The following is a 13,395-nucleotide window of genomic DNA, read 5'->3' as shown; positions in this document are numbered from 1 at the left end:
TCCAACCTCCCCACAGAATCTACGCAGTGCAGCGAAGGGTCCAGCAGTAGCATGACCTAGCGGCAACTAGTAGTGAATTTGAGTGCACACACTGTAACTGAAATGGAAGATAAGGTCCTCAATAGAGATTTGGGCTTTGTGCCTACCAGCAAGGGGGATGCTTTTACCATCCAATGCGAATTGGCTTCTTTCTTTTGCAAAGTTATACTCCATTTCTTCTTCAAAGATAAAAACCAAGAGAATATTGGTTCTGGAGACAATAACCGAGATAGCGGGTTAAAAGTGAGATCCACTTTTAATCCACCAGTACATTCCATTTCCGCCCATGTTCTCGCATTTGAGACAGCTGTTACTAAAGAAGTTTCTGATTTAGGGACTGCATTCTATGGGCATTATCAGAATTTACCCAACTCGGAAAAACAGGCGTTGGCTTCCCTGTCTAGAAACACTGATATTACCATCAAGCCCACCGATATCTTCAATACATCATCTTAAATACATTGGATTACAGGGCAGAGTGTCTTAGACAGCTCAATGATGAGCGATCTTACAGACTACTTACTAGTGATCCCACGTCCAGAATCAAGAAGGAAATTACTGAGTTGGTCAATGAGGCCAAACTTGAGGGGTGGATCTCTGTACACGAGTTTTTGGTAACCGAACATCCGGTCATACCCTATTTTTATGTGTTACCTAAGGTACACAAGGTACAACGTCCCCCCACCGGGTAGACCAATCATTTCTGGGTTAGGTTCACTTCTTGAACCTCTCTCGACATTCGTGGACTTCTTTTTAAGGCCTTTAGTTAAGACCATGCCCACTTGCCTTCAAGATACTAAAGATGTCCTACAACTGCTCCCAGGTATCAGTTTTGACATCGAGACGGATTTTCTCGTCAGTTTTGACGTGGAATCCCTCTATACTTGTATACCGCAGTTAGAGACACTTGAAGCCATCAGAGAGTTGTTGGATGACAACTCAGAAGAGTTGAGTTCACCAGTCTCTTTTATCATGGATTGTGCCAGGCTGGCTATGACTGAAATTGTTTTTAAGTACGAGGTACGAATCTATCTCCAGATCTCCGGTACTTCTATGGGCAGTGTTTTCGCCCCCAGCCTGGCCAATCTGTATGTACACCTTTTTGAACAAAACTGCGTACTCAATACAGGTAATCCCTATCGTAACTGTATTGTTGAGTGGAAGCGCTATATTGACGATATTTTCGTCATCTGGAGAGGTGACCTTACCACACTTAATGCCTTCCATGGCTGGCTGAACATTCAGAATAGTTTTCTCAACTTTACTATGGGAGCCAGCAAATCAAGTTTACCATTTCTGGACCTTCGTATTTTTCCAGTAGCGAGTGGTCTCGAAAGTGAACTTTACACGAAACCCATGGCCAGAAACTTACTCCTTTCGTACGACAGTTTCCACCCTAAGGCTTTGCGGGCAGATTTACCGTTTGGCCTGTTCCTGAGGTTGAGACGGAACTTTTCCAAGACCAAGAACTTCAGGAAACATGCTGATTTACTGTCTCAGAACCTTCGAGCTAGGCAATATCCTTCCAGACTCATACGACAATCTTACAAAAGGGCTGCTAACAACAATCGTGAAGCTTTGTTAGAACCCTCTGTACCTAAAACACCTGTGGACAGATTAACCTGTGTTAACACCTTCAGCACCCAATCAAATCAAATTCAAAAGATTGTGCGCAAACATTGGCGTATTTTGAACATTGGGCACGTTAAACTCCTCCCTCCTCTGTTCTCTTTTAAGAGAAGCGCCAATTTGCATGATACACTAGTTCACACACGACCCAGGAATTTAGCTGCGACCCCTGTGAATACCCTTTGGAATGTGCCGCCTATACAGGGACATTTTGCTTGTGGCAGCTGTGTAGTGTGTCCACAAACAAAACATACCACCGAAATTGACATTGGTACTGTTAAACCATGGAGACAACAAGACACACTAATTGCAACAGTGACAAGGTGATTTATTTAATCACATGTCCTTGTAACAAGAGATACGTTGGGATGACAACCAGGAAAGTCAAGCTGAGAATTATGGAACATAAGAGCACAATTAGATGTAAAAAACAATCAACTCGCTTGACTAACCATTTTTTGGAACTCAATCACAAACCTGAAGAAGTTTCATGGACTAATCTTGAGCAACCCCTGATCCCCTCGCATGTCACTGACATATCCAATTTTTTATTTAAAAAAGAACAGCGTTGGGTGTTTAAGTTGCATAGTAATGTGGTTGGGCTTAATGATGCCATTCCTTGGATCTCAGTGCATTGAGACAATATGTTTTCACTCCACATGTTGCTTGACTAGAGTATTCTACATTAGACTCTCTGACAATCACATGATTGGTTAGCTGGCTTAGGTATGATATAGAACAGGTCACTTCGACTGGAGTAATCTTCTATGTCTATTTGTGATGCACCTGTGTTTTGGCTGCCAGTGGGACAAGATTTCAATATTTCCGTCTTTGTATAGGCTATCACATCATCGCCATTATCATATGACCGTACTTTTGGATACATTAACTTTGTCCTACACGCTAGTAATATTAGATATACTCCTGGCATTTCCTCCCCCCCCCCCCCCTTTTTTGCCACATTAATGAGTGCTTGGACCGTCCAGTTCCATATGTCTAGTATTTATACAGGCTATTACACGATCGCTATCCTTCTATACGATTGTGTTGTTGGGTCCATTGGCATTGTTTTGCGCATTCATGATTTGGGAAACACATTGGTTGTTCCTTTACATTTGGTGCACTGCAGTGTCTATTTATTAATGTTCTCAGATAATATGATCTGTTTGTGCCCAATATTGGCCGTCTGGCGTCTTTCGTAGGTGGCAGCTTTGTGGGGCAACGTGTGTGGTCACGGGGTTTTTTTGCAGCTGTCGGTATGTTTCACCTGTTGGAATTGTTCGCACACTGTTTTTGTGCACAACCCGTATTTTGCAATGCATCGAACAGAGTTGATACTACATTTCCCATCATGCTTGTTGATCTGTTACGCACTAGCGTGAAACTTCCACGTGATGAGGTGCACTCGTACGCTCCTGCGGCCGGCTCCCAGTTGTCCTGATTACTGGGGTCTTTATAAACAATGCGCTTGCTTCCGTCCGGTTACCACTCGGGATAACCAGGAGGAATGCCCGGGGTAACGACGGACAGGTAAGGAAGCAAGCGCGCTGTCCCTGTGGTGTAGAGACTTTGAATTTGTCCTAGTGATTATACGCTGCTGGGGCAACCATCAGAGCCATGGTGTTAAACTCTGGGTTTTAGAACGTTCGGTTTTAGAGTTAAGCATGTGCTCATTCGAGGAAGGGCCACATATTTCCCATTGAGGCCCTTCTCGTATAGGTTTTTGAGGAACACATGTACCTATGGGATGAGGAGCCACACTTTTTTTCTAGTTTTGAGACTGGGCTCTTTGCTTTTTGCTTATAATGATGCTCTGACTTACTTGTGAATTCATTTCATCAGTATTGATTGTTCCACCTCTGATTCTCTTTATGGAGGGTTTGTACAACCCACATGTCCTAGGTCCAATGTTTAGGCTATAATTAAGTCTAGCTAGGTGATTTCATGTGTTCACCATTTTAATGTTTTTCAAAACGGTGCTATCAAAACAAACTTAGCTCTTGGTTCCACTGTGGTACTAGTTTTCCTTTTCTTTTTTCGGTTTTGTCTAGAGCGTAGCCTCACGCCCTGAGTTGTTACCAGGAGTGGAGGGCGTTATCCCCGACTTGGTGCGGGTAAGAAGATTTATTTCAGACCTTTGCATGACAATTGCTTATAAATAAAGTTGTTTTAGCTACTGATTGCTATGACCCAACACAACTTGTGATATCTGTTTTTTCCTGTTTGCTCCTTATTCTGACAGGTGAATACTGTGTATTCCTGCAGTACCGTCTATATTTGAATACGCAGGTACACTAGTTAGTTGTATCGTTCCTTTTAATTGTTTTGCTTTGTGACAAATTTGCACTTTATTTATTTTCTGTTGCAGTAGTATCATCATATGGTCCTGAAGAAAGCCATGATCATATTGTCCGATCACAGTTGGCTGAAACATGTAGACCGCAATTGTTATTAGCGAACTCGGAGACTTACAGAGTACACGCTTTCTTGCTTTTTATTCCTTGACACCCCAAGATACTGAATAAACATATTTTTCTTTGGGTAGTCAATTTTAATACACAGTTTATCCACACTGCACTTTCATCACATTTTCTTCACTACACATCGGGTAGCTTCATCGATTTTTAGGAGATCTAGCTCTCTGTTTGTTTACTTAAAACATCCGTGAGCTCCTCCTTTTGACACTAGCAAGGAGTTGTAGCTCCTTAACTGCACTAGGTGCAGTTAAGAGGAGGCCCCAAATGATGAAGCATGCCACTTCGGGGGTGATGGGACTCCGTCCTCTTTAAGAGGACTCTTTTTCACAAATATGTTGTCTTGTCGTTATTAGCTCTCAGTTTTGTTTCATGAGACCCGCGGACCTTTTGTTGATATAAATTTAGTGAATAGGGGATTTGTCCGTGCTGGTCTATAAACTTCCCTCAGACCCTTTAACCAATTGGTGTTTATGATATCTATCTATGAATCACCTTATGATCGCCGAGCACATGGGTGTGATAGTGAAGGGGATTCTAGTTAATAATTCTAGTGTGACTTAGACATATGTTGTTGATTTATTTATAGCCCTGAGGAAGTCAGAGATGCGGATGCATCCTATCTGACGAAACACGTGTTGGCTATTGTGCTACCTGGAGAAGATAAGACGTGTAAATGAAGGAAGAATAGTGATCTATGATGGGAATTTTGGAGGAATAAAACAACGGAGTTTGAACGAAGACGGACTTGACTTTGATTTCATATTACACACTGAGCGGTGCTCAGGATAACCTGTTTATGTTTTAAACTACCACAGTGGCATTGGGGAGGGTGGCAGCTGAAAGGTTCTGTCTGTACTGGTAGGCAGTGGTTAGATGGGGATCAGCCATCAGTCTTTCGGTCGGTGGTGGATAGGGGAGCAGTGGGCGGCGGGATTGCAGTGACATCAGAGGGGTGGTTTTAAAGGCGGGTGGATAAGCATAACTGTGGGTTTCGTAGGGGTGAGAGTAGAGTGTAATGGGTGCATTGGTAGCAGGCACGACGGCAGTGGTCTGTGTTTGGAGGTGGGTCACTGAGCGGGCTTCGCTTGGAGGTGGATCATCGTGTAGAAGGATGTGTTTGGTGGGCCGGCTGGAGGCAGTGTTATGTTACTTTGCTGGAGGGCGAAGGAGCAGTATTTGCTGATGTATGTAAATCGCCCGATTAGAGGGCGGACATGACCAATGGAGGAACCAGAATCGTATGTTTATGGCTGTTGTGAGCCCCTGCAGTATGGCGGGTCGCTGGCCTGAGAGCTCTTGACTGGCGTGGAGAATGGGGCCCAACCTCCATATACTTTGCAGGGGGGCCCCCTCAAGTTTCATTATGCCACTGCCACAGAGTTACGCTCCTTTCCGAAAGAAACCAGACTCTAATTCCGGTACTCGCGTGCATGCTTGTTTCAGTTATTGCCATTATCATGAAGCCATTGATGTGTTGTGCTACGGCTTCTTGAGCTCCGTGGCACGGGTTACCCAGTCCTCATGCTGCAATCTTTCACCGCCCCTTCTACTTCATCAGGTCTCTGATGTGGCGTTTTAAAGTCACTCAAGCACTGATGGTTGGAGGCGCGTGGCTAGTTGAAACTGCAGCGACGGTAGAACAGTGGCTGTTATTGTAAGGGAGTACTTTATTCCCCTGCGCCCTCCCAGATCTAGCTGGAACTTAAAGAACTATTTTGATTTAAGCGACTCTCTGTACTGGTCTTCTAGGACAGTTTGGTGTCCATTTTTGGTGAGGGCAAAGTCCAGTGTTTGTGAGTGAGGCATAAAAGACCTCCTTGGTAACCGTCCTTCTTAGGTGAATCTTGAAATGATGTGAGATACACGGAATGGAAGTTAACAGCACTGAGTTTGTTACCATAACTCCCAGGAAGAACCTTTCAGCATCCTCTCCCGCTGCCAGATCCAGCTGATCTCTTTGCCACCCACAGTATTCCACCTGATCTTTCCAGGGCATTTGTGTGAACCTGCTAACGGAGGATGCCATGACGCACACCTCCATTGTTACTTTCTTGGGTGAAAGCAGCTGGTTTGTTAATTTGTGTGAGGACAGAGTGGAAAAATTACTGTGGGAGCGACACAATGTTCCCCCACAGTTAATACAAGGTCCCCTTGGTGACTATCAAAAGTGCTGTAATATTTCCCCGTCTCAGCTTTTCCTGCAGTGGTACATGCCTTTAGTGATGTAGGTGTTTCTTTGCAAATCTAGTGTTTTGGTTTTGTCACAGGAGGAGCTGTGTTACTTTTCGTGGATGAGATGTTGACTTTTGGGCATAAATAGTTTGGTGCATGAGGAAAGTGATTTCTTCTGGAGAACTTGTTCTTTCACCTTCTGGTGTTAACATGCTTGAGCTGAAAAGTGTGTGTACAGTTAGGTGTGTCAGCGACAGTGATGGGCCCTCATGTGGGCACCCTTTCCGTCTGCTGTGGTTGCTGCCATGCTCCTCTTGGAATTGTGCTGTATCTGCGGGCACTTGGCAATAGGGCGAAGGGATCCAACCACCTTCTTGTAGTGTCAGACCTTTACTGCATGTGTTCGCACCACTACTGAGAACTGCTTTACGTATGCCGTTACAGAGATTGCACAGCAACAGAACTAACGGAAGGGAATAGAATGAAAACAATTTAACTTTCTGACTGCCGCACGCAGATGGATCTTCACGACTGTGAATTGCACACAGCTGTACATTCATTGAGTATTAACTGTTTAATTGAACTATAATGCGTCCCTTAGGGGTCTTGTGGAATCTTGATTTCGATCCCTGGCCTGGGGTCAGATGCTCTTGGCTGCAGGAGTTCACTTTGATTCTGCAAGTGTTGGACTTTGCCTGACTGAAACCACTCTTCAAAGCCTGGATGAAGGCCCCTTATTCAGTCTTGTAGGCCACTGGCGACTGCACTTTCTGGGGAATTTGCAGATATCCCCTGACCTTTGAAATCCACCTCCACCTGAAAATCTCTACTGCGACTGGTGGGTTTTGAGACAGGTCCTTCACCCCCACTGACCTTTTAAGGACACAGGGTGACCTTGTATCCTCAGCAGCCGCTTTTGCCCTCTATATCCCAGTGGCTACTGGATGTTAGTTCTTCAGAGACTGTAATTGTATCTCCTCAACTGGACACCAGAGAAGGGCACCTAGTTACCCTTGAACACCAGACATATAGATGTTATACTAGCAGCAAGAGTCGCCAGCTCCCTCGTAGACAGTTGAAAACTGAGAGGGCAATAGTCTATCTGATGGTATCACCAGCGGCATCATCCTGCCTCCATCATGTCCCCATCCATTGCTTGAGCCTATTTATGGCTACTGAGCTACATACATTGTGGTTCAGCAACTCCCCCATACCATCAGTGCCCTCTGAGCTGGTGTCAGTGCATGCAGCCAATGTTTCCAAACCCAATCATGCACGGCACACCATCCCACCATCCTCTTGCCTTACTGGCTTCCTAATGTGGCTGTGGGTCGATGAAGAAGTAATGCAGGCCCCTAACACACATCACCCCCTCTTCCTCACTATACTGGGTAAAGAGTGAGAAAAAGAAGAAAAGTCACTGAAAGACTCGTGGACATTTCCCTCGAAAGTTCTTTAATCTCCATCAACCGCACACCATAATAATAGGTGTGGTGATAGGAATCACAGGAAACACCAAGGGTACAAGCGTGCTTAGAAAGCCTGATCAATCTAGCTAACCGGAGAAAGGTTAGAAATAATTCAATTTACAGTCCTCCCTACCATCCATAAAGTGGTCTCCGAAAGAAGGCCCTGGATATCTTCAAATGTTGTCACACTGCTGGCAACCTGAGATCAAAGTGTATCTCTTGAATCCACACTCTGGACATACGTTGTAAGAAGGGGGGGATTAGGGGGGACTAAAGGCAGAAGACAAAAGGGCTGCAACTTTGCTGAAACATGGCCCAATTATTTGGGTCACAATCAAAGTTTCTCAAGTTCATGAAGGAGCCAAATTTGACCCTTATTTTAGACAAGTCTTCCACCAGGATCTTTAGTTGGACGACCCTGAGCTCCTTGCAACGCCTGCCATCGTTTTTCACATTTTACTTCAACAAAGTAACCTGGCCGCAGCAACCAGACGAAAAGGATCTGACAGCCAGGCAGTTAAGGCACAACCGCTCCAAACGATCACCCCTGATACTACACCTCTGAGTATTGAAATCAGCAGGCTGGGGGCATGTTTGTCTTTGCATGTTCTACACATCCTCCCTGTCTCCAAACGGCAGAATGTTACAGAATCTTTGCCAAAAGATTGTACATTTTTCAATCCTCTCCACTTGATTCTGCTCTATTGGTCTATGAAATAAGGTGTAAACCAGAAGAAATTTAAAGACTAGCCGGCTACAGGATGTAAAGAACAACAACACAGATATTGTATGAGACCAGTGACTGGACTTCTAAGGAGACATCCTCTGGGATATTCCACAAAATGGTACATAACATTGTTGGGCAGTCACTGTAAATACACAGGAATAGCAAGAACACACCACCATCTGCCAAGCCCGTACGTTTTAGGTACGCAGACAGTTGGACAGAAAAACATACACTAGGACAGAAACACCCACTCCAGCCTCTTTAATAAATTTCCCAACTGGGACACTCAATCATGACTTTTTCAATAGATAGGAGTGCTGTGAGATGTGTAAATCCCAGACACAGCTTTTCTGTCCCCATTCTTTATTTAATGCAGGGCTACTTTTGGTCAAATTGGTTTGTATTTGTTGCAGTAAAATGATTTAGAAATTTACTTTGTTATTCTTGTGCAATGTCAATGTGTCAGATTCCTTTGATTAAATAGGGTGATATGTTTTAACATATTTGGTCTTGAACATAAAATTAATTAAAAGAATGTGGGTGTTAAGGAGCAATGGGTACATCGTCTAGCTCACGTCCGCCGTGTCTTGCTCACGTGTGTGGTGTGATTTTTTGCTTACACTTGTGGCTGCATGCTGTGGGCTTCGTGTGGTGGCAGATTAAGAGTGCTGTGTGTGGTCGGGTCACAGTTTCCTTCCGCCATACGGAAGAGTTTATGAGCCCAACCCACAACTAGAAATAGCTCTAGCACTGGGGCTTGCAGTGTACTGGGACCCTGTGCACCGTAGCAGCACCTCTGGAACCAATGTTCCAGTGCCCTAGAAGCAGGAAATAGTGAGTCAGAGAGTCTGTTGTTTGAGATATTGTTGTACTTTTTCTTAATCTAAATGGCAATGCGTTTTCGAGGTGATGCGTGAAGTACAATGAAGGGTTGAGGCTCTGGTTTGCTCTTCCTCGTCCACTTCTAATAGGTTTGGAGCTGTGCAGGGCTCTGTTCTGATAGGACTGCTGCTGCTGGATTTGATCCTGAGCAGACTGGATTTGCTCAGTTAGTTCTTCGCAGTGTTGGTGCTGTTGACTTTTGTTCTGCCAGGTTTTAAGTTGGACTCAGAGATAGTTGGGATTTGTTCGGGTTGGTTCAGGGGAGGGTTAGAGCTGTTTGGGATTAGTTGTGGAAGCGTTGGGGATACCTGTTTTGGTTCTGAGTTGTTGGCTTTGCTGAGTTTGAGTAATTTTGTTTGGTACAGAGAAGAGGTACCCTTTTAGATGTGGTTAAAATTGTTCTGTTCATGTTCTTTATGGCTGGAATTTTATATTGGGTTCAGAGACAGTTAAAGTTGTTGAATTTGGTTTTGAGAAGGTTAGGCCTCCTCTCAGAGGGTTGATAGTTGGGTTTGGCTGTTAGATAGTTGTTGGTTTTGAGCTTGGTTTTGAGAGGGTTGGAACTTAGACGTTGTTCTCAGGGTACTTTGCCTTTTTTTTATTTAAATCGAAGTGTGTTTTAGCAGCTTGGGTCTTGAAGGGCTGGAACTTTGAGCTTTTAGGTTTAGCTATGAGAGTTGTGGGACAGTTGCCTTAGATTCTTTGAGTAAGTGAGCTTTTAGGTTAGGTTATGAGAGTTTTGGGACAGTTGCCTTAGATTCTTTGAGGAAGTGAGCTTTTAGGTTTTGTTCTGAGTGTTAAAGCTGTTGCTTACAGGCTTTAGAGAGTTGGTGCAGTTGGGTATATTCTTTAGAGTTTGTGGTATCTTGTTCAGTTCTGAGAGGGAAGTAGCTGTTCCCTATTTAGATTTTGAAGGCTTGATTGTTGCTTTTGGGGTTGGTGCAGAGAGTTTTTGCTGTAGTGCTCAATTCTGAAAGGGTTGGTTTGCTGAACTCAGCTGGGAATGGAGTACAGTGACAGGCGCGGCGTTGCCTTTTTTCTCCTATCGGTTTTAGTCCTCTGGTCCTGCAATTGTGGACCTTACTCATGCTCAGTCTTTTTCTCTTCCAGGCTGTAGTGGAGCGGCTTCGTTGTGAGATGAAGGTCACTGTTGTGGGGCTGGCTAGTCTTCACTACTTCCTATTGCTCTTCCTAGCACAATTTTCCCCGAGAGGTAAGTTACTGAGGCAGAAGCGCAATAAGCTGTAGGTGATCTCTGACTTTCTCACATGCAGCATCCTCTGTATCCGTGAGATTGTTCTCCGGTATTTGAAGCTGTTTGTGAACTGTTTAAAGAACATTGCCCTCTTTCTGTCTCACTCACAGGCAGCCTCTTTTTCCCCTCTTTTAAATTGCCTTGCTCTGGTTTTGTCTCTAACCTTCCCTGTGCCCCTCCTCTTCCTCCTCTTTCCCCCCCTCTGTCTTTCTACTCTTTCCTCCCTTTGCCTCTACCCTTCGCTCCCGTTTTTTCTTCTCCTTTTTTTTCCTCACACTTACTCCTCCTCTCCCCCTACCCTCTCTGCTTATTGCCCCCATTCCTTCCCCATATTTCTTTGTGCCACCTCCACCTCTCTCTCCCTGCCTCTATCTATCTATCTATCTATCTATCTATCTATCTATCTATCTATCTATCTATCTATCTATCTATCTATCTATCTATCTATCTATCTATCTATCTATCTATCTATCTATCTATCTATCTATCTATCTATCTATCTATCTATCTATCTATCTATCTATCTATCTATCTATCTTTCTTTCTCCTCTTTCTGTTTCTCCCCGGCCCTCTATTACTCTCTCAAGTTCCCCTCTGAGTGACAGGTAAGTCCCTCGTGTGAAAGGTGAACTGCCTGGTCTGAGCCCCAGCATTCGTTTATGCGGTTCACGTTCCAGCCTGTGTGTTTGCAGGTGCAAAACTGTGAGCATGATGTAAAATTCTTCTGGGGATTCAAGTTTTTTTTGGTATGTTCTATATATTGCATACGATTTTATAATTGTACGAATGTTTTTTAAACAGAAAATAGGAATGTGTTGTAGCTGAATGTGTGGTCCACAAATCTTTGTGTAAATGGACGTATGTTAGTGTGTCTCTTAATGTGTGTTGTTGGTGTCTGTATGTGAGGCGCCTGTGTGGCATGAGTTATCATTCTGTCGACAACAACAGTTTAGGGGTGGGGTTTAACTGCTTGGCCTAAAAGGGCCTAAATGTCTCAGTACGGATACAGTGCAGAAACCACACACTCGGGCCGGCTTTAGAGCTGGTGGTGCCCGGTGCGACAATAATTTCTGGCGCCTCTCACCCCATGACCGCCTCTCTGGATTCTCTCACTGCCACCGGGCAAAAGCGCCCCTCATCTCTCCAATCATAAGTTATTGTTAAACACAGCGCCCCCGACCTAAGGTCAGCGCCCCCTCCACTGGTCAGCACCCAGTGCGGCTGCACCAGTCGCACTGTTCTAAAGCTGGCCCTGCACACACTGCAAATATATGGGGGACTTACAGTTTTCATTAAGTGAGCTTGGGGGTCTTAGACACAACTACAAGCCGTAGTCTGCGTTTACTCTCCATAGATGTGCAATGGGAGATTTAAAGTGTTGGTCACTCCCGCCACACCTCTTTTTTCTTTCATTGTTCCTTAACTCAAGGTAGGTCTAGGGCCTGTCTTAGCATTATGTTTGGTATGTTTGTTGTGGTTACTGTATGGGTTGTCACATGTATCATGGTGCTGGTCAATGCTAAGAGTGGCACTGTCCAAGTATCAAGTGTGAATGCACATGTCAATGTCACATGCTAATCTGTATGTCAGTGTGTAATGTTCCCTAATCTCATGGTGCAGGGTGCTGCTATGATCTCCGTGGTCTGCAGTGTTTCCGACTGGGTCCGAACAACGACATGAACTGCACCTGGGCCTCTGAGGGAGAGCACGGTGAAGACACAGTCCTCACACTGCACTATCGCAGTCTAAAGTTGTATGTATAAGGCTTGTAGACTCTGCCATTTCTCTGCCATTTTTCTTTGGATTGCCCTTCTTTCTTCACATATCCTGCTCACCTGACCCTATGGTGAATCCGTGTGTTTGCTTACCACTCCTGTTGTCGCCCTTCCACTTCCTAAACACCCAGTCACTGTGTTATCCCTTCCTCTCCTTTACCATCTCTGTGCCACCAAGTTTCCCATCTCACCTCTGTAGTGATCCCACCACCTTTCTGGTTGCCCTGTGCCTAGCCTGCCTGGTTTTCTCCCCTGAAATCCCTCCACCTCTAATGGTCTTTTCCCCCACTCACTCTCCTTCCTCCCCATTTCCTTGCTATACTTGTCTCTGCTTCTCACTGTCTGATGTCTTTAGGAAGGAATCCCTGTTTTTATTTCCTTTTTTGAAAACATATTTTATTAGGTCAGCAGGCATAGTTACCACATTTCTTACAGGATAATTACAGAGTAAATCGGTCAGTTGAGTAGCATCACGTTTGATGACTTTCATTGCAAAAAAGCAACATTTACAATGAAATAATAGAAACATAGCGAGCTTATAAACATCAGATCGAAGGAAGGAATCCCTGTTGATAGCGCACTGTATAGCCATGTCGCGAGACCTGCCGTGTGACTCGTCTTGGCCACTGTGGTAGTTTGCGGGGCAGTGTAATACCATCTTCCATCTTTGTGTTCAAGTCACACAGATCAGCTGACTCCAGCCGTCTTCTCAGTTCCACAAGGGCAGAACTGGGTTATGATTCCACGAGAAAACATGACGTCCCATGACAAGTGTGAGGTGTGGGTTGAAGGTGTTGGCGTCGGCGGGAGAGCAGCGTCACAGCACGTGAAGTTCGACCTGCAAGCAGTCGGTGAGTGTATTTTCCTAGCCTCTGTTCTAGGTCCACCTGGTCACTGCTCACATAAAAGTGATTGTTGTTTTCTGTGCATGTATGTTTAGTGCTTGGATGGGTGCTGCAGTGTGTACCTC

At 44.7% G+C, this 13,395-nt stretch overlaps 1 protein-coding gene across 11 annotated transcripts in view; it reads left to right on the top strand.

Annotated features, from left to right (window-relative positions):
• Positions 1 to 13,395, top strand: part of IL27RA (interleukin 27 receptor subunit alpha) — a 203,929-nt gene that overhangs the window by 100,918 nt on the left and 89,616 nt on the right. For 8 of the 11 annotated variants that reach the window (XR_014960477.1, XM_085600473.1, XM_085600472.1 and 5 more), the window contains 3 exons: positions 10,506 to 10,608; positions 12,271 to 12,403; positions 13,104 to 13,276. Coding sequence is in view for 10 of the 11 variants with exons in the window: in XM_085600473.1 (XP_085456599.1) it covers positions 10,533 to 10,608; positions 12,271 to 12,403; positions 13,104 to 13,276 (382 nt within the window). In the remaining variant the exon portion in view is untranslated. Of the gene's footprint in view, positions 1 to 3,719; positions 3,783 to 9,300; positions 9,348 to 10,505; positions 10,609 to 12,270; positions 12,404 to 13,103; positions 13,277 to 13,395 lie in introns of those variants that run through there. The other 3 variants (XM_085600464.1, XM_085600468.1, XM_085600470.1) reach the window with 3 other exon arrangements.

The sequence above is a fragment of the Triturus cristatus genome, chromosome 4_2 (assembly GCF_964204655.1).
Source record: "Triturus cristatus chromosome 4_2, aTriCri1.1, whole genome shotgun sequence".
NCBI classification, from domain to species: domain Eukaryota; kingdom Metazoa; phylum Chordata; class Amphibia; order Caudata; family Salamandridae; genus Triturus; species Triturus cristatus.
This window is presented reverse-complemented; position numbering and strand designations above follow the sequence as displayed.